General features: G+C 44.1%; 1 protein-coding gene across 23 annotated transcripts in view; it reads right to left on the minus strand.

The window, feature by feature from the left end:
• Positions 1-8,325: 8,325 nt before the first annotated feature.
• ANKS1B (ankyrin repeat and sterile alpha motif domain containing 1B) overlaps positions 8,326-21,423 on the minus strand; it is a 771,828-nt gene continuing 758,730 nt past the window's right edge. For 14 of the 23 annotated variants that reach the window (XM_065561005.1, XM_065560920.1, XM_065560940.1 and 11 more), the window contains 2 exons: positions 17,422-17,589; positions 8,326-10,183 (listed from right to left, as the gene is read on the minus strand). In XM_065561005.1, coding sequence (XP_065417077.1) covers positions 10,073-10,183; positions 17,422-17,589 — 279 coding nt within the window. In that variant the 3' untranslated portion in view covers positions 8,326-10,072. The remainder of the gene's footprint in view (positions 10,184-17,421; positions 17,590-21,423) is intronic. The other 9 variants (XM_065561011.1, XM_065561000.1, XM_065560904.1 and 6 more) reach the window with 1 other exon arrangement.

Genomic DNA, 21,423 nt, shown 5'->3' on the forward strand with positions numbered 1-21,423 from the left:
GGATCTAGGAGTTATAGTGGACCACAAGCTAAATATGAGTCAACAGTGTGATGCTGTTGCAAAAAAAGCAAACATGATTCTGGGATGTATTAACAGGTGTGTTGTGAGCAAGACACGAGAAGTCATTCTTCCGCTCTACTCTGCGCTGGTTAGGCCTCAACTGGAGTATTGTGTCCAGTTCTGGGCACCACATTTTAAGAAAGATGTGGAGAAATTGGAAAGGGTCCAGAGAAGAGCAACAAGAATGATTAAAGGTCTTGAGAACATGACCTATGAAGGAAGGCTGAAAGAATTGGGTTTGTTTAGTTTGGAAAAGAGAAGACTGAGAGGGGACATGATAGCAGTTTTCAGGTATCTAAAAGAGTGTCATGAGGAGGAGGGAGAAAACTTGTTCACCTTAGCCTTTAAGGATAGAACAAGGAGCAATGGGCTCAAACTGCAGCAAGGGAAGTTTAGGTTGGACATTAGGAAAAAGTTCCTAATTGTCGGGGTGGTTAAACATTGGAATAAATTGCCCAGGGAGGTTGTGGAATCTCCATCTCTGGAAATATTTAAGAGTAGGTTAGATAAATATCTATCAGGGATGTTCTAGACAGTATTTGGTCCTGCCATGAGGGCAGGGGACTGGACTCGATGACCTCTCGAGGTCTCTTCCAGTCCTTGAATCTATGAAAAAAAACCATAGATGTACTAGGAGTTGTGGAGTTCCACAGACTTGGCAAAGCTGCCTATGCCACCTGTGTGCCTCCCATTAAGTCCTTTGCCACTGGCCCCGAACATTCCCGCAAAGGGTGGTTCATATTTCAGAATGGGTCACTTCACTATGCTGGTGGAGGAATCAGTGCTGTGAGGAGATGCTACTGCAGAGTTGCTATTGCACTTCAGACTTGATACGATAGAAATGTGTGTAGACTGTTTATTTTTCAGTAGGAACAAAGCATTTAGAGAAAAAGGATTCTAAAAACACACTACTTTTGCTTTAAGAAGGCTAGTTGATCAGTGTGTGTCACTGGCCACAGCTTCTGAAGGGAAGAACAGCAGGTGTCTGAACTCAGCCAGACCTACTGGGTAAAGGTGGTTGATTACATTAGCCTATGGCCCAGTGTAGGAGTGGGGGAGTTGTGAGGATGCATTCAGAAACCACAAAGAGGACAGAGGTGAAGCTAGTCCTGTAATCATAACAGCGGTGCGCTCTAGACTGGTGAATTTCCAGTAAGTTACAGCAGCAGTAAAAACAAAAGCATTGCTTATTTTGTAGTAGGAACAAAGCTTTTATTCTTGTGTGCTCTCAGTGGTTTCCAACCTGTGGTCTGCAGACCCCTGGAAAAATTGAGGGGAAGTTGTCTCTTCAGCGCTCTAAAAAAATGACACCGCGACAAGAAACTGTTTCCACCCACCCTCTCCCACACACATGGATGGCATTTCAGCAGCTGAGGCACTCTGGGGTAACAAATTGTATGCAAGGTCGTTCAGATGTGATCAGATTCAAGTGCCACTGGAGATAAGGACCAGGAAAATATCAACACATTAAGCAAAGACGGGCGTTACAATAGGTGTGTTCCCACAGGAAATTGTTCTTAATTTAGAGTTAGGAAATGCATTTAGGCAGCCATATCAGTATAATCATTTTTTGGGGGTGGAGAAGGATCAGCAGTTACACCAGTATTGCCATTCATACCAATCTCTGCTCAGATGCCATAGTACCCAAACACAATCCAGCATTCCACCACAAACTCTCTACAGTTCTGACACAGAACCATTCACACATCTGATTCCTGACAGTCCCCCTCAAACACAAAACCATAACTCCAACCACAGCCAGATTAATACTCCCAGATAAAAATGATGTTAAAATAGAAATAAGGGTAAGAGTACAAACAGTAATTTGGGGGTAATAATACATTATAGGGTTGTCTCATAACAATGAATTTCCTAGGTTTAAAGTTGAACATATTCAAATATGCTAAGGTATGGTAAAACACAGGACACCCAAACAACCTTAAAACTGCAATGCAGTGTGGTTATTGCATAAGGCACTGTAGTGTTCATAGTTTCAAGAAATTTAACTTGTTTTTAAAAACCAGTTTAATCAATTTCTTCTCCTCATGGTGTCACTACAGGACAGAGTTAAGGTTGTTTAAGTGCCCTTACTGTCCATTTCTATATCTTAGCATTTTTGGATTTCTTTGGATGTTAACCTTAACTCTGAATTTCCAGGGTTTATAATGCTTGTTTTGGGGATGATTATAACATCTCTGTAATGTATTTTACTTTGTTACTAATGTGCCCTTTCCCTATTCTTAACAGTTTTTGTCTTGGAATTTCTGTGTCTTTTTTAAAAAGATTAAAAATGTCAAAAATACATAAACACTGGACAAGAAACCCAAATTGAATCTTACTGTGTAATATTTCTAATAATTTGAAGCGATGATGTATCATCAACAGTCAATCTTAACTTTTAGGGCAGGGGTAGGCAACCTATGGCATGCGAGCTGATTTTCAGTGGCACTCACACTGCCCGTGTCCTGGCCACCGATCTGGGGGGCTCTGCATTTTAATTTAATTCTAAGTGAAGCTTCTTAAACATTTTAAAAACCTTATTTACTTTACATACAACAATAGTTTAGTTATATATTATAGACTTATAGAAAGAAACCTTCTAAAAATGTTAAAATGTATTACTGGCACGCAAAACCTTAAATTAGAGTGAATAAATGAAGACTCGGCACACCACTTCTGAAAGGTTGCCGACCCCTGTTTTAGGGCCAGATTCGGCTGAACAGGCATAATGCAAAGTAGCCATGCTGGCGAGTTACCCTGGTCTGTCCATAATATTTTACAAGTAGATGTGCCTGTGGTGTTAAAGGCTACAGTGTATTAATTGTACATGAAAAAGAGTCCCTCAGTTACACCTGTGAAATTGCCTCATCAGTGTAAGGTCCCAGATACCTGTGCATGAGTTCAGCACATAATCCAAAAGGGAAATTAAAAGCTATATAATCAGAGTTGCTGTGCAGCCTACCACGAGTCAATGTGATGTGACAGAAACAGCTATAAGCATGGTTGGGAGCTCCTTTGTTTAGGATATCACCGGGTTGAATCATCCCTGGGGTTTGTGAGCTGTTACCATCCAATGTTTAAATTCTCAGCCATTTTTTGGCTTTTTTATATTTTACAAATTAAAGCCTGGTGTGTTGTACAGGTGTCATCTAGTACAAAATGGAGTTCACAATTTGACCCAGACCCGTCCTATTGTCACAGGTTCACCTTCGCTTACCTCTTTAAGCCGCCCTCTCCTGCTTTCCACTTTCTGTCCAGGCTCTGGCTGCTGTCTGCAAACAATGACAAAAATCCAGCATGACCTTACGACAGTCCCAGCCTGATGGTCATGGCCACTACTGCTGAGCTGTGGGAGCTAACGGACAGGGGTGTTGCTGTGCAATGCTATGGCTCAGCAGGAGCTGCAGCCCATGTTCCCTAGTTGTTGGGTGTGCAGGCACACAGGGTCACTCTCTACCTTCAGTGCAACAATGGCTCTTCTAGCCCCTAGGTCAGTGACCTAATCCCAAAGCCCCAGGCCAGGCTCTACAAAGCCTGACTTAGGGGTTGCAACACTCAGCATTGCAATGACTAACTTTCAGGTGCTTAAAAAAATCATTGAACAGCAGTGGGAACCACAAAGCTTGACAGAGTCCCGAGGCTCCCTATATAAAAAAAACAAGGCGAGAGAGGTGGCGAAGAATGCAATCCACAAAAGCCAGCATGGGAACTAGCTCACCACCTGAAATGCCAATGAGAGGGATGTGTCCTTACTCCCTCCCTTTGCTCAGTTAGGCATCTTCGTCCAAGCTGTAGGGAGGTACCACACTCTGCTTGCTATTCATAGCCAGGAACCCCTCTCTTGGAAACAGGCAACATGGGGGCCTAAGTTGTTTTTTGTAAGAAGGACTTAAATGTGCCTGCTGTTCTCCATACAAAATGGCTGCATGTGGCAGGGGTGACTTTATGCCTTTCAGCCCAGAGGTTAGAACACTCAGCTGGGATGTAGGAGACTCAGGTTCAATTCTCATAAGAACATAAGAGCGGCCATACTGCCTCAGACCAATGGTTAATCTAGCCTGGTAACCTGTCTTCTGACAGTGGCCAGTGCCAGGTGCCCCAGAGGGAATGACCAGAACAGGCAATCATCAAGTGATCTATCCTCGGTCGTCCAACCCCAGCTTCTGGCACTCCAGGCCTAGGGACACCTAGAGCATGGGGTTGCATCCCTGACCGTCTTGGCTAATAACCATTGATGGACCTATTCTCCAATAACTTACCTAATTTCCTTTTGAACCCCATTATCCCTTGGCAACAAGGTCCACAGGGTGACTGTGCGTTATAAGTTCTTCCTTTTGTTTGTTTTAAACCTGCTGCCTATTAATTTCATTGGGTGACCCCTGGTTCATGTGTTATGTGAAGGAGTAAATAACTTTCTCCACACCACTCCAGTCATGATTGTATAGACCTCTATCATATTCTGATCATTTATTCCTACCTTATGTTTCCTCTCTTTTAACCAGTGACTGATTGATGAGAGGATCTTCCCACTTATCCCATGACAGGGCTTATGGTACATTCTATTTTCCTCAATAGGATTTGGCTTCCAACGTTTAAAGGAGTCTTTTTGCCTCCAACTGCTTCTTTTATTTCGTTTAGCCATAGTGGCATTTTTTTGGCCCTTTTACTATGTTTTTTTAATGTGGGGTATATATTTAATTTGCACCTCTGTTATATTGTTTAAAAATGTGTCCATGCAGCTTGCAGGCATTTCACTTTTGTGACTGTACCTTTTAATTTCTGTTTAACTAGCTTCCTAATTTTTGTGCAGTGCCCCTTCCTGAAGTTAAATGCTACTTGGGTAGACTTCTTTGGTGTCCCTCCCCACCCCAAGGGTATTAAATTTAATTACATTATGGTCACTATTACCACGCAGTTCATCTATATTCACCTCCTAGCACACATGGTGTGCTCCACTTAGGACTAAATTAAGAATTCTCTTCTCTTGTGGGTTCCAGGACCAGCTGCTCCACGCAGCAGTCATTTATGGTGTCCTGAAACTTTAGCTCTGCATCCTGTCCTGAGGTGACATGTACCCTGTCAATATCAGGAGAGTTGAAATCCCCCATTATTTTGAATTTTTATAACTTCTCTAATCTCCTGGAGCATTTCCCAATCATCTCCCCTCTCTATGAAAGGGAGAGAGAGGATTTGAACAAGGGTTGCCCACCTCTCAAGAGTGTGCTCTGTCCATTGAGCTGTGGGCTGTTCAGAGGTGGGCTTGTTTCAAACTCTCTTGCTGAAGCTGTTCCACTGTGTATAAATAATTAGAGTCATCGGAGCAGGGGAACTGGACCTTCCAGGTGGGTGCCCTCACCACCAGGCAGATAGACACACATGCTCTCTCTTTCTGGTCCAATGACTCTTTGGTTATCTATCCAAAATGGAACATCTTCAACAGGAGAGACTGAGGAAGCCCCCTTCCCCCATCAGGCTAGCCCATAGTTCAGTGGTTCGAGCACTCACCTGAGAGGCTTGGAAGACCTCTGTTCAAATCTTTTCTCTGCATCAGGGAAAATTGAACCTCTGTCTCCCACAGCCAAGCTGAGGGTGCTACCAGTGAGCTAAAAGTTATATGGTGAGCAGTACCACCACCTCGTCCTCATTTTTGAATGGGACCCAATCCTGTAGGCAAGCTCTGAGCACGCCTTGTGGTTTGGGCCACGAGGTGAGCTAGGTGGAGGAATGCCTGGTTCACAGATCACACTGGGTCTTAGGCAGGAGGTAGGTGCTCTGATGCCTAGAGGGAGGCACCACTGCACTTTCCCAAAGGTAGAAACTTAGGCACCCAGTGAACTTTTACCCTGAAAACATAGTTGCCAAATGAGTTTACACACCAACACGGTTCCGATCACACTGGCACCCTAGTACCTTTGTGGATCTGGGCCCCGGTGATCATGCCTACTTCCTATAATCTTCCCTCACCCAGCTCCACCCTGGCACCCTGCCTCCACTCCTGCCTCCCCAGCCCCGCCTTTTACCCCAAACATCACTCTGTTTCTGCACCACAGCAGCTCCTGCCTGTCTCAAAACTAACCCCTGGCAGCTTGCTTCCCTCCTCAAGCTCTGTCATTCTAGCAGCTCCCAGATGCTTGCTCCAGTCCGCCACATCCAAGTAGCTACCTCAAACCCAGCATCTCCCCTGCTTACCTCACTTTGACTCACGCTCCCCTCATCCCCGTCCCTGGTGTCCACCCACTCCCCCGCCATTTTTGCCAACTCATCCAGCACGGTATCCCAGTTAGTCCTGGCATCAGTGCCTCCAAAGCCTGAGATTCTCTGTCCCTCAAAACTGGCCTGAGTGTGCTCCCAAACTCTCCTCTTACCTTAGGTGTCTCAAAGGGTAGTGGCTTGCCAGGGCCGACTCTGGCTTTCTGGCCACCCCAAGCAAAATAAAAATAAAAACCTGCGGCGCGGCCAGAGCCAGGGTACAAGGGGACTCCCTGCCCTGCAGATGTGCCCCGGCTAGCGGGGGGAGGGGGAGGGAGTGGGGCGGCCAGGGCTTCACCGGGGCGCTGCCACGTGGCCCCTCCCGCCGTGCCCCCTGCCGGGAAGGCTCCGCACCACTCCGGTCAGCTGGGAGGAAAGGACGCGGGCTGCCCTGCCGGGCTTGGTGCAGGGCGCTCCCGTCCTCCACACCACTGCCCCCTACAGGGCGGCTGGAGTGGAACAACAACAACAAAAGTGGCCATGCCGCCCTAGGATTGGGCGGAATGCCTCCTCCTACAAGCTGCCGCCCCAAGCACCAGCTTGCTCGGCTGGTGCCTGGAGCCGGCCCTGTGGCTTGCCATGCTCTGTTGCCTTCTGGCTGTGGCTGTTCACCCCTCTCCGCCATCTTCATTCTTGTGGGGGAGGGGGGAACCATGAAAGGGGCATTATCCCACACTCTTCTAGAACATCAGGCTTTTTAGAGGAAGGGCTGCTGCCCTCCCACACAAGCTACAGGCGATAAGGACTAGCTGGTAACTAACGTGCCAGGTCCCAATAGGTGTTTCTTTGGGCTCTAGTGAAGCCTTGCCAAACATGCACAAGGAACCCCTGAGCACAGGTAAACTCTGCCAAGTGGGGTCCTTCAAGGGGCTTGTTAGAAAATGTGTGGCCCAGTAAAACCCTTGTCCAACTTCCCAACTAAGGTGACCAGATGTCCCGATTTTATAGGGACAGTCCCGATTTTTGGGTCTTTTTCTTATATAGGCTCCTATTACCCCCCACCCCCTGTCCCGATTTTTCACACTTGCTGTCTGGTCACCATATTCCCGCCCCAAACCCTGGTAGTAAGGTTTCAGGGAATATATTTCCTCCAAAAGTCCCTGTGAAGGGTGGGAGGGAAGTAAGAGAGAATGTTCTTTTTTTTTTGGCTGGGGCCCAAGGAGGGGCCCCAAAAATGAAGCTGAGCACAGGGCCCCACTAACTCTAAATCCACCATTGCTTAGAGCTATGAACTTCTGCCTTTGCCTCCTATCCTCACTTACAGCATTGGGAGGGTCACCATCATTCATTAATTGACCTTGCCTTCCTGCCTTTCTCCTAGCCTCAGTCCCTACCTTCCCAGCAGCCTTTTACTCACTCTGCCTTCTAGTTAGCCAGTCACCCTCAAGTCTGCCTGGCACAAATCCAACCTCTCATCAAGCCAGCCTGGATATCTGGCACCCACCCATCCACCATACTTTGCACCCACCTACTCTCCCTGATATCTTTCCACCCTGCCATCGACCAATCATGCCCTCCTCTTGGTCCACCCCCTTCCCAAATCCTTTTGGTTGCCTCTAGACAGAATCCCCACTAAAACACTCCTCCTGCCTTGTCCCCATGGGCTGTGTCACTATCCTGTATGACAGGCGTCCTGGTTTTTCAGCTTGAAAATCTGGTCACCCTGTACGACCTCCTACATCTGCAGTCAACGTGTTCCAACAACTCCCACCTCTGGGCCTCTCTCAGGGTGGGATAGCCAGTTGGCGGCTCAGTGATGTACCTGAGAACCAGTACATTTAAGGACTTTAAAAGGGTAAAACTTTAAACTAAAACTGGGCCCTTAACGCAAAAATTGTGTAAATTTTAATCAAGAGAATGTATGACCCTGTGTATGCATGTGCATTTTCCCCTTGAACACTCTGTCTGATGCAAAACCCATTGACTTCAAGGGGCGTACTTGTACTAAGTTCATTGGACTTCAGAACAGGCCCTTTATGTGCTACAAGAATAACAGACTGGCGCACAAAGCAGTAGTGACTGTACAACTTCATTTTATTTTGTGTGCTTTTATAGGATATAAATAAATGACAAAATTACAAAATTTATAACTGGAAGCCCAAGCATATTTACATCTAAGTATTTGTTGCAGTGAGGCTATTATTTACTTTGTTCCTATACAATTTTCCTTTTGGTACCATAGTTTTCAGTTATTTTTACTGTCAATTTACTACATACATATCAACAGTGAATAAGCAAAATATGTACAAGGAACTATTTGTTCAAGTAAATTGAATACTGTGTTAAAAGGCTTTCATCACTCGGAGCTATAGGCTTAATTAAACCATATACAATTATCAATTTTAAACCAAGTCCAGTTATCCATTTTTGGAATTCACCAATTGATGATTGTAATTGAAAAGCTCAGTTAGATATGAAATAATAATAATAATAATAAAAAAACATTAAGACAACCACACAATTTATTAATATCGCTATAATGAACTTCAAAATGATTCACAATTTGACTGGATAGAACAATATACATTAAAATGTCATTTTTCTCCTATAATGATATTTGCACCGTTATAATTCAGTTCTACATAAATATACATTATGGTATTATACAAATACTCCACAGACATTAAAAAAATTAAAACACTTTAAAGAAAATGTAAGTAAATTTCATTTAATCAAGCAAATGCTTAACCATTTTTGTTTCATGAAAACAGATTTATTACTTTGGAATTTTTTTCTCTTTCTTTCTTTATTTAGAAAAATGTCTGCAGAAGAACTTCTTTCAAACAAGCTTTCTTTGACAGAAACCTTGATAGCAAAATCTGTAGTTTTGATTATGTTCTCTAGAACTGCTGTTGAGATTTTTAAAAATACTAGTAGAATTCATGACTTATAGCAACATTAAACTGTGTAAATTGTTGTGTGTGTAGTGCAGTGACTAGTCTGCTTCTATTCTATTCCCATCAGATGAAGCAACTAGTGCATCCACCATTGATATTTTGCTCAAGGTACAGTAGCAGTTGTTTAGTCAACTTTAAAATAAACAAAATCTTTCATAGTTAATCTGACTTCATCTCCCATAAATATTTCTACGTTCTCCCATAGTATTCTCTTCCATAAAAATATCTAATACAAGACACAGTTTCTGTGCATTATTAATTCCTCTTTTTAACTAATCATAAAATTCTCATCCTTTGTCACACTGTGATAGGTTATTTTTTAAAGAGGATCAAAGGACACCAATGATTACATATAAAACCGGCACACACAGAAATTGGGGTAACTAATTTCTTGTTATTTTATTATTTTTTTTAATACAATAAAGAGTAATTAATTCTTAGGCGTTCAGGGGTGTCACAAATATTGTATTTAATCATTCTATTTCAATTAAAACCTGCCAAGATTTAAATAACCAACCAAATCTCATACTCATAGGCAGCATTAATGTTAGTTTAGAGAACTTTTTAAAAAGTAGACTCCTAAAATAAGAAATCAAAGAAAGCACTGTGGCGGAGTCACAAGAGGACTGCTTGAAAAATATTTCCTCACTCTCCTTGCAGACTGTAATTTAAAAGTCTTCATATAGTGTCATTCTCCTGTCAGTGCTGCAGGAAGAAATGATTACCAGCCTTTTTTTGTTAGTTACAAGGCCACTCTTACAGTGCAGTCTTCCTCTCTACTGGATTGAAACGTTGCCGTAAAGGAAAGGCTGTGCTGTGACTACTTGGAGTGCAAGGCACAACAAGAACCAGAGGACAGTTTTGTATCAGAAAATTGTAGTTTCATACTTGGTATTAATTCCTCTTTTGGCTTCTTGTCCAGGTTCTACAATCCACGGTAGATTGGCAAGAGTCTTTTGTTCAGATGGATCTATCTGCTTTAAAACAAATACAAATAAATACACACACTTAATTGGATCAGCACTTTTGTACAAAACATCTCAAGTACTAGTTTTGCATCCACTGAAGAGGTCATAGAATAAATCCCATGGTTTTACCATCACAGAGAAATGTATACGGGACTATCACTTACTTATAACTAAGGTTTATTAAGGGCTTGATCCTGAGATATGCTCTAACCTTTTTTAATACACCTCTACCTCGATATAATGCTGTTCTCGGGAGCCAAAAAATCTTACCACGTTATAGGTGAAACCGCGTTATATTGAACTTGCTTTGATCCACCGGAGTGCGCAGCCCCGCGCCCCCAGAGCACTGCTTTACTGCGTTATATCCGAATTCATGTTATAACGGGTCGTGTTATATCTGAATTCGTGTTATATCGGGTCATGTTATATCGGGGTAGAGGTGTATAGAGCCAGATGACAACCCCAGTGGCCAAAATTTTTTCTTTCTTAAGATAATCTTTTACAAAGCAGAGCATTCTGACATACATCACAAAACAGCAAGTTAATTACCTTATAGTAACTGGAGGTTCTTTGAGATGGGCGGTCCCTATCTGTAGTCCACTGTGGGTGCGCATGTGCTCCATGTGACCAGAGCTGGAGAATTTTGAAAGCAACGTCCATTGGTCCACGCATACACCCTGGCTCATTTCCTACCTTCAACCAAGGAGATAAAGAGCAGGGCGAACTGACCACCTTTCCAGTTCCTTCTCTACCGCAAATCAGAGAAGACTCAAAGCAAAGGGGAAGGAGAGCGGGTAGTGGAATACAGAAAAGGACCACACATCTTGAAGAACCTGCAGCTATTATAAGGTAAGTAACCTTCTGTTCTTTGCATGCTGGTTCTTAAGTGTATTCCACTGTGGGTGACTGACAAGCAGTATTCAACCAGGAGGAGGTTGCGAGGCTATAGGTGGCGGAGCCGAATGAAGGTCTGCCGTTCTAAAAGATGCATCAGCAGAGGAGTCCTGTACCAAAGCACAGTGTCTCGCAAACATGTGGACAGAGCTCCACACAAGTGATTTACAGATGCTGAATAAAGGCACCGCTTGAAGCGATGCCATAGACATTGCTTGGGCTCTTGTGGAATGAGTTCTTACCCCAGGAGGTGGGGGAAGATTAGACAGTTGATAGAGCAAAATACAGCCTGAGATCCATTTTGAGATTTTTTTTTATAGCCTGACCCTCTTTTCTTCAGAGTATGTGTGTGGTTTTGGGAAGAACACAGGTAAGTGAATTGTCTGGTTCAGGTGAAACTCAGAGACTACTTTGGGGGTGAATTTAGGGTGTAAACATAATGAAACTTTGTCCTTATGGAATATAAAGAAAGGAGGATCCGCCATCAGCACTCCAAGCTCATCCGGCTTAGGTGATGGCTACCAGGAATGCACCCTTCAGGGACATGAGAGAGACATGGAGGAAGAAGCTAATAGTTCAAAAGGAGGCTTGGTGAGTATTGAGAGAACAAGGTTCAAGTCCCATTGAGGAGTATCCCCTTTTTTTTTCAGGCGGAAAGGTTCTGCTTAGGCTTTTCCAGAATCTGCTAGTCAGTGGGTGTGCAAAGATTGAGTAGCCCTGTGAAAGTGGATGGTATGCACTGATTGCCACCAAGTGGACCCGTTAGGAGCTGACGGATAAATCTGTTGTCTTTATGGAAAGGATACAGTCTAGAATGAGAGCAATACCTGCAGCTTCTAGGGGTGTGTGTCGTTGATGTGCTCAGACAGAAGAACGCTTCCACTTGGTTAGGCAACATTTCCTAGTGGAATCCTTCCTATTGTTAAAAAGGATGTTCTGTACAGATTCAGAACATAATTGCTCTAAGGATGATGCCCATCCAAAAACCAGGCTCTGAGATGAAGCGGATGTGGGTTGGGATACTTGATCTTGCTGTTCCTCTGGGTCAGATCGAGAATGTAGGAATAATGATTAGTGCCTGAGACAACAAGTGTAGTAGGTTCAGGAACAAAAACTGTATGGGCCAGTTGGGGACAATGAGAATGACTTGTGCCCTGTCCTGCCAAATCTTGTGCAAAACTCGAGACAGGAGTGGTAGTGGCATAGGGAAGGCATAATTCAGATGGTTTGACCATGGAAGCAGAGGAGCATCATCCTGTGAGTGGCAACCTATGGCTCCCCTGGAACAGTATAGGTTGCATTCCATGTTTGTTTGGTAGGTCAACAAGTCCCTGGTGGGGGAGTCTCCCAGAGAGCGAGAATATTGTTCATCACAGAGTCGTGTAGCTCCTCCTTGTAATCAACAGAAAAGTGTCCGCTGAGAGAGTCCACTAGCACATTCCGGTTTCCTGATAGGTAGACTGCTGACAGGGTAATCTGATTGCTGATGCCCCAGTTCCACAGACTGACAGCTTCTGCACATAGGGGATGGATCTCGCTCCTCCCTGTTGGATGTAAAAGACAGTTGTGATGTTGTCCAACATTATGAAGACATAGTGACTTTGAATGACCAGGAGAAAGGCTTTGCAAGTCTTTAAAACTGCTCATGGCTCTAGAACATTGATGTGCATCCTGGACTCTGGAGATGTCCAGGCGACTTGTGTTTTATGGTTGTCCATGTGCATACCCCAACCCAACAGGTAATGATCATCCTGTCTGGTGCAGAAGCGAGGAAGGGAATACCAACACATACCTGGTGAGGATTCTTCCACGATAACAGGGACAGTTTCACTTTAGTGGGAACAGTCACTATGGTGTTCATGGATTGTTGGTTTGGCAAGTACACAGTTTGGAGCCATGCTTGTAGGCAATGAGGGTAGAGTCTTGCAAATAGCATGACATAAGTACATGAGGCCATATGGCCTAGAAGACAGAGACAGGTCCTGACAGGCACTCGTAGGTTGCTTATGACCTGGTCCGTAATAGTGTTCATAGCTTGAAACCTGTCCTAAGCAGATATGCCCTTGCCGTGGCTGAATTTAAGGAAGCCTCGATGAAGTCTAACTTCAGTGTAGGGGTGACGATGGATTTTTTCAGCATTTATGCTGACCCCCCCCAAAGAAGAGAGGAGTTGCATCATTGTCAAAGTCAATGGACAGGCCTCTTGGCATGACCTGGAGCCAATTGTCAAAGTGCAGATGATGGTGCATCCACGATGTCTCATATAGTTTTCTACTACAGAAAACACCTTGGTAACTACCCCAGGGAGGTAGCAATGCTGAAAAGGAGTACTCTGTATTGAAAGTGGTCAGAGCCCACCATGAGCTGAGACAGTGTCTGTGAGCAGGGTGGATGTCCACGCGAAAGTAGGTGTCCATGTCAAGAGCTGTAAACCACATGTCCCTTTCCAGGGATGGAATTATAGATGCCAACATCACTATCAGGAACTTGAGTTTGTGAATAAAGAGGTTGAGATGGCAGAGGTCCAGAATGGGTCTCCAACTGTCCTTCTTTTTGGATATTAGGCAGTATGGCAAGTAAAAACCACCCCCTTAGTACTGCAGAGCAACCCACTCTATCACTCCACACTGTAAGAAATATTCCACTTCTTGCTTGAGACTGTTCTAGTGCAGTGGTCCCCAAACTTTTCAGGGTCATGCCCTCCCTTACTGCTGTCCGTGCTCCCGCTCAACTGAGGCCAGGAGTGTTGGTGTGACTCAGAGCGGGGGATGCGGACAGGGTAAAGGGGGTCGAGGCTGGGGCTGTAGCTGGGAGTGAGTCTGGGGCCAGGGCTGGGAATGGAGCCGTGGCGGGGGTGGGGCAGGAAGAGGTGGGGCAGGGGTGGGGGCTTGGGGGAAGGGATGCAGTGGGGGTGGGGACTGGGGAGACCAGGGGTCACGCACCCCCTGGGAACAGGGGAAGTTGGCACCTCTGCCCCTCGTAGGTTTATAACCTCTCTCAACAGGGAGGGACCCAATGGAGTGGGAGACTCTGGGTCTGGGGGAAAGTGAAAATATCCTCAGGAGGAGTGTAGGTCTCAGCTCTTCCTGGAGTGAGAAAGGTCCTGGTCACCCAAACCACAGTCTGTGCCACAGCTATTGAAGACAAAGATGGTACTGTGGCTAACTGATGCTCTTAGCTGATTGGTCTTCATCAGTGCTGGTGGATCCCAGGGTTTGTGTTTGGAGGGTACCAGAGGCACCAGTGTCCTCGACCACAATCCAGTGCTGATGGACACCCTTGACTTGAGGGCTTTCTAGTCATGGTTTGGAACATACTAAGTTCTCTTGGTTTGAGCTTGCTCAGTTTAGGCAGGGATGAATCTGACTTCTTTGAAGTGGGTCTGGAGGAAGATTTAGCCTCATGCTTATGGGAATTCTCCCAGCTCTCCTGAAAAGACCCCACTGAAAGATCTGTGGGGGTAGACTCCTTCACTTTGGACTCGGACCTTGTGGCAGGAGATGGACTCCTTGCTGAGTCAATCTGATATGAGGGGCTGGGGGTTCCCTGGCCTGGGTCTGACTGAGGCTTCATGGCCTTTTCTATTAGGTGCTTCCTAAGGTGAAGTTCCCTCAGTTCCTGGGTCTGGCAGTGGAATGAAGGGCAGGTATTGCACCTTGCCATGATGTGGGTGTCCCTGAGGCACTACAAGCAGTGTTGGTGGTCAATGCTGATCAAGAAGCATCACGTGCAGGAAGCCCAAATTTTGAAGCTGAGAGTCCTGGGCATAATGCGGTACCCCCAGGTCAGGGAGACTAAGTAACTCTGAAACACTAAAATGATCAGATACAAACTTTCAAACTCCAGAACCATGAAAACTATTTACAGATATGTATATATATTCACAGAAAAAGGAGAAAGCTGAAGCTTTGGACTCTGGAGATTCCAAACCGAACTACGTGGCGGTGAGAAGGAACTGGGGAGGTGGTCGCCCCACCCCATCTATTAACTCCTCAGTTGGAGGCACGAGATGAGCCAGGCACGCATGTGCGGACCAACGGACACTGCTTTCACATTTCTCTGGTTCCATGCGTGTGGAGTGCGCGCATACCCACCGTGGAATACACATAGGGACAAGCACTCCAAGAAGAACAATACCTCTGTGCCATTTTCACACTTCAGAAGGGAGTTTTAAATTGAGTTAAATTAATAACATATATACTGGCCTTGCTCATTGTTCCATCAGGCCTTCATTTGGGAAGGGGTATCAGTTTAGATGAAACAACAATTTCACCAAAAACCAAACTATATCTGAACAATTTTTATTTTAGGTTAGAAATGTGGCTGCCTTCTTTTCAGTCCCGACAGATGCTTATTAGATCTTCTGAGACTTCAATATTAGAGCTGATCAAATTTCAGACTTTCCAGTGCACAGAAAATTTTGACATTTTGCAATTTAGTTTCAGCCTGAGTTGGATGGGTCAGTTTCACTGCTGCTATTGAGTGGTGGCCACCAGTAGAACTGACATGAATCATGTCAGCAGCAGCTGGGGATTCTGACAGCCATGGGTCTGGGGCAGCTCTGCCATGCAGCTCCCAGGCCAGCTGGCTCCCCGACCTGCCCAACTCCCTGTAGCCTGCGGCGCTAACTGCCCTGGGAGTCCAGCTCAGCCTCAAGGAGCCTGAAAACCCCCAGACTCCCAAATCAGCTGGGGCTCTCAGGACTTTCAGGTTGCCTACTGCAGTGCTGGGATCCTAGACCCTGAGAGTCACGTCTTGTGCTATGTATCAGAGGGGTAGCCGTGTTAGTCTGAATCTGTAAAAAGCAACAGAGGGTCCTGTGGCACCTTTAAGACTAACAGAAGTATTGGGAGCATAAGCTTTCATGGGTAAGAACCTCACTTCTTCAGATGCAAGCCACTTCGGCTCTATGCATCCGAAGAAGTGAGGTTTTTACTCACGAAAGCTTATGCCCAAATAAATCTGTTAGTCTTTAAGGTGCCACCAGACTCCTTGTAGTTAAAGTTGGGACTTCCAGGATTTCCTGCTCCACTACAGGGAGCCTGGAAGCCCTGGGGTCCCTGGACCGAGGCCAGACCATATGGTTGCCCAGGAACCATGGACCCTTGAAGCCCACTGTTCCCAGCAGAACCGTATCCATAATTTGACAAAAATTAATTGAATCCAAAGTGTTTTTGTGAAACATTTAAGCAAGTCAGCATTTTTTGATTGAACTCTTTAGTTGGACAATTCCTGACTAGCTCTACTCAAGCTAGATTTTAGCAATCTCTTGGACTGCTGACTGTCTTTAGAAAGAAGTTGTGTGTATGGTGGGGGCTAATTAATTCTCGGACATCTTTAAGTTCTGCATGCCCCAAATAATATTTGACTAGTACAACCAGTACCCAAAGATGAGACTGAAGACCTTTCCTTCTTAAGTGGAATGTCACTATAGATAGTGGTTTTGTTAGGAATTGTGGAGAGTGAGATCAGGTCAGGGAACCTGTTTTGGCTTATGGAAAAAATATCAGAAAGGCAGGTTGGGTTCCAGAGAAGAGGAGCTTTGAAAGCAGGGAGACTGTTGAGGGTCAAAAGACAGGAAGAAAAGAGAATGAGGTGGTTCTGATGGGAGGAGAAAGGTAAAAGGATAGAATATGAAGAAAGGAGGAAAAGGAAGATAATTGAAAGTTCAGTCAAGTCAAATTAGGATTCAGTTGTCAGAGGCCTTATCTGAACCAAAATTCTGTGCCTTCAAAATTTACCAGTCATTGATTTGCATCTGCAGTGATCCTGTATTGGGGGAAGTCACAGGCACTCAGTTAGAAGACACAACAGGATTATTGTGCTAATACATGATTGTCCTCAGAGGTCTGGTTTTTAGTTAGTTTTGAAAGATGAAGATATCAATGTTATGGTCTCATACTGGTATCAAAGCTAAACAAAAAGGGTTAAAATACATCAAGCTAAATTTTGTGTTGATTTACACCTTGTCGCAATCTCAGTGAAGTCAAAGTGATCGCACAGGTTGTAAATCAGAGCTGATTGTAGTCCATGGCATTTAAAACAGCTACATTAACACATGGAAATAAACACTGAAACGGTTCAAGCAGTGGAATAACAGCATAAGAGATGCCTGACTAGTACTACATATACAACTCCATAAGATGGAAGGGTCTGAGATAAAGTGTTGCAAATTGATGGTATGCTGAGATTCTATAACTCCTTGCAGATTGACTTTGGAGTGATGAGTGGATGCGGCATAGCTTATCTTGGGAGGTGCTTTTCTGACCAAACAAATATGTAAACTACTATCAGATTCATGCCAACATATTTTTTTGTACAGGTGGGTTTTGATTTTCTTATTTGCTACTTACCACAGACTTTCGAATACTAACACGTGGTTTTGGAATTGGTTTGGTGGGTTTATTTTCAAAGCTTTCTGGGAGGGTTGAAGAATGGCCTCCTTTTCGTGCTTGTAGTGCGAGCTGGTAGGCTACCTCGAATGCCTGTCCAAGTGTTAGAATTATTTCATAGGCTAAATTCTGGAACAACAACAAAACATTCAAAAATAGAGTTAGGAGATATTAGCATTTATGAATATTAATTAAGGACAATCCTGCCTAGTGCAGTCGGGTAGACGTTTACATGTCTATACTGTACAAGTCAATGCTACTATATAAATAATACAAATACATTGAAGATGGCCTGCTAGATCGTTTCTATCTTCAACATCTGTGATTCAATGTATATCTATCAAAGGGCAACCAAAGTATGATTGGCCTTAGTGAAAGGCATTATTCAATTATTGTACACAATCTCTCAATTGCTAAACATTAAAACAGTGACCAGATTAGGTTGGTGTGGCCTGTTGACACCACATTACCAATACATAAATTGATGTTCTTGTATTTCTTCTCTGTGGTTTCATTCTGTGTTCCAGCATGATAATTCAAGGGAAATTCCTGTAAGTTTTATTTTAGTGACAGATCACAGAACTGAGCCAGTGGAAGGAGAGGGTGAGCCAAATCACATGCTTCTTCAACCAAGTCTGTGTGCATTATCCCCCAGCTAACTTTCATTGATTCGCCTTCAAGATGCCACCCATCTTGTTCCATTGTTTAACATTTTAGCCAGCTCTGCTTCAAGCCTGATCTCCTGACATGCCCTTCTTCAAAATCTGCAGTCTGAGTCATTACTTCCCTTCTCTTGTGTCTCTGAACACTCTGAGCTGCACTATCAGAGAATAGCAAAGGAGCAGGAGGGAACTCCACTTCAGTGAGCATTTCCAGAAAATCTGAAGGAAAATGTTACAAGTGCACCCTTCACTTTACTGGGCTGCAAGTTGAAAATGGTGTGAGCAACATTCTCAGGCTTTGTCTTCTGCAGGAACTGGCCAAAGGGCACTTGGGTGGTTGGATTCTCATTTAGAACTAGAATATCAGAGAATCCTGGGAGGTTACTGTGCACTGTTGTGTGTTTGTTATCAAAGAAGTCAGATTTTTAAGAATAAGACCACTGGGTGACAGCATAACTAGAATAATATGAGTGCTCAGTGATTGAGTATATGCAAAATGTAGGATAAAATATTTGTTAAAGTAGGTGCTTCCTCAAAAAGGGAATTGGGAATTTGGATTGAATGGATTAGTGTGACCATTTCCTTTGGTTTTGAGTAATGTGGGTTCAACTCCCCCGTGGAACCTTTGAGCTTCAGATATGCACAAAACCCAATGCTTCATTCAGTTTCAGGTTGAAACCATGTTAAACCAATCAGCCATACATTTGCACAAGCTCATTGAAAAGATTAGTGAAGCCTTCAGTTTACCATGTGTATGTTTCTAGTTTCTAGTAAACAATAATGAAGCCATACACGATTTGCATAAATATAAAATCTGCCCTTCACTAGTTAGACCTTATAATTTTATCCTATCTCCTTACTTCAAACCATAAGGCAAACCCCCACTGTCGTCATGAAGGTATTCTCTCTCTTGCTCTTGTAACACCCACTTTAGGAACAGTGTCCCAAATTCAGACCTTCTGAAAGCAGGTGCATCTCCAATCACTTCTGCTAATAAAAGAGGCCAATTATTCCATCAGTTGCACAGATGCAACTCCTACTGCCTTATGTGACAGTTGCATCCATGCAAATGATGAGATTAATTGTAATTGGGTCCTGGATTCGCATTTGGCTCATTATAAAACCTTCTTCTGAAGCATCCAGCATTGGTCATGGTCCAGTGATAGACTAGATAGAAAAATTTACTTTTTAATTTGTCCATCCAAATGTGACCAGCTGCTGTCAAGATCCCTGGGTAGGCTGTCCCTGCTAAGACCTTTTTCCAGTCCACTGAGTGCACTCTTTTCAAGTGACATGCCCATGCCCTCGCTTCTGTTTGGGATGGGATCTCATGAGCCAAACACTTTCTGACTTGGTCTCTGGGTTACACCCCCCTAGGTGCCAATCATACTGTAACAGCGTATGTTTGCAGTGATACAGAAATAGCTTATTTAAAACAAAGCAGGATTTATTTTTCCAAAATGTACAAAGTGCCTCGAGAAGTGGATTTAAAATATCAAAGAGACCTATATGCATATTTCCTTACCTAATCTTAACCTCTATCTCTATAGCTCAGGAAGGTCTGTCTTATTCCCCATCTCTGAGATGGGAGAACTAGCTTACACTTCATGGCGCATGCGCCTCCTGCCTGTGAATGAGTTCTTCCAGTGTGTCAGCTTTTTCATTGACACCCCCCAGGGCCAGTTCTCCCAGCTCACTCACCCTCCTCTTCCCTTTTCTAGTATCTTTGGGGTTTTAGGTCTACTTTGTTCCCCGGCTTAGTCTTAGGGAAGTAAAGACATTCTAAAATGGATGGAGCCAGCGAGGTAACTTCTCCCCCTAGCTGAGGGCCCAGTCATTGTTCTCTTAGCTGCTTTGAAAGTGTGTACCTGAAGCTGTCTTATATCTTAGTACTTGTGGTGGTTCCTGCCCCTAGGTCAACCTCAAGCTCCAGTCTGTCTTAACCTTTTGCATTCAAGTAGGCAGCAATACAAAAATTGAACAGAGACACCAACTCATCCATAGCATTCATAAGAAATAACACAGACATTTTCTCAGTTCATCACAGTTGCTATGATCACATCCACCATGACAAGCTGCTCAAGGTTTCATATCTTTGACACTGAAATCACCTACCTGAACTCACAAGATTAGGGCCAACCACTTGACTTAGGGAAACCTGGTCAGAACTGGTCAGTGCTGCAGATACAGTTTGCCACCAAAAATTCACAGGTTTTAAGGCCTAAAGGGATCGTTATGCCAATCTAGTGGGAATCCAGGTGGACATAGGCAACAAATTGAGAAACCCATTGGTCATATTTGCCACAAATGTATGATACATTTTATGACTCCCAATTGAGTGCCTATGCTAATGTCACAAGATTAAGACTTTAGAGACACATCCTGCACTGCTGTAGTAACATGACAGTGCACTGTCCCACAAGATTGGATTAACTGTAGTGAAGATTATATATTGATAAGGAATAAGTTGACAGGACTGGGTAGAATAATGGCCCTGGAAAAGTAAGTTCAGCACTATTGTGATAGTGCACTTTATAGTGTGGCATACAACGTCATCAGGACACAGTCTGCACTGGATAATTATGAGATGACAGAGTAGATGGGAACATAGAATATGCCATGCAGTGACAGAAGAAATGTCCAGCTAGTCTGGGACCCTGCCTCCAGTAGTAGTTAAAAATAGTTCAAGAGATGCTGCAAATTATTTTCCTCTTTAGCACATTATATAGTGGGACAACAGCCATGCCCAGAACCTGAATAATCCACAGAGGCGCTGGACATGCAGTAGTCATATGTGAACAGAGGCATGCCTGGTAAATATGTTCAACTATATCCTAGTAGAGAGAATGGACCATATTACATTACAAATATTATGTCTGTAAGTGGGAAAGGAGTCATACATTATGTATTAAGTTAGAGAGCACCTTGAAACCAGGCAAGGATGCAATGGAATTAAGGCTTCTGGGGATTTTTAAAACAGGAAAAGCCAACTGCAGAAAAATATCTAGATACAGACTGGGTTAGTTTTGGGGATTTCTCATTTACAGTGTGTATTCAATACTGGAATGGGAATACTGTACTGAAGTTGACCAATATGAGTGCCTTACATGTGCTATGCCTGAGTAGGGGAGTGGAAATGCCACAAGGTTCCCTTGCAGAGTTTCCACTTGGGGTGTTTGTGGGGGGAAACAGGTTTGGTCCCAGTGGCATAACCAGGAGGTTCACCACTGAATAATCAGTGAATCCCCCAATATCTGTGGAGGACTTCAGCCTCCACAGCCCCCTTCAGGCTCCCTGGAAG

Source organism: Chrysemys picta, chromosome 1 (genome assembly GCF_011386835.1).
Source record: "Chrysemys picta bellii isolate R12L10 chromosome 1, ASM1138683v2, whole genome shotgun sequence".
Classification (NCBI taxonomy): domain Eukaryota; kingdom Metazoa; phylum Chordata; order Testudines; family Emydidae; genus Chrysemys; species Chrysemys picta.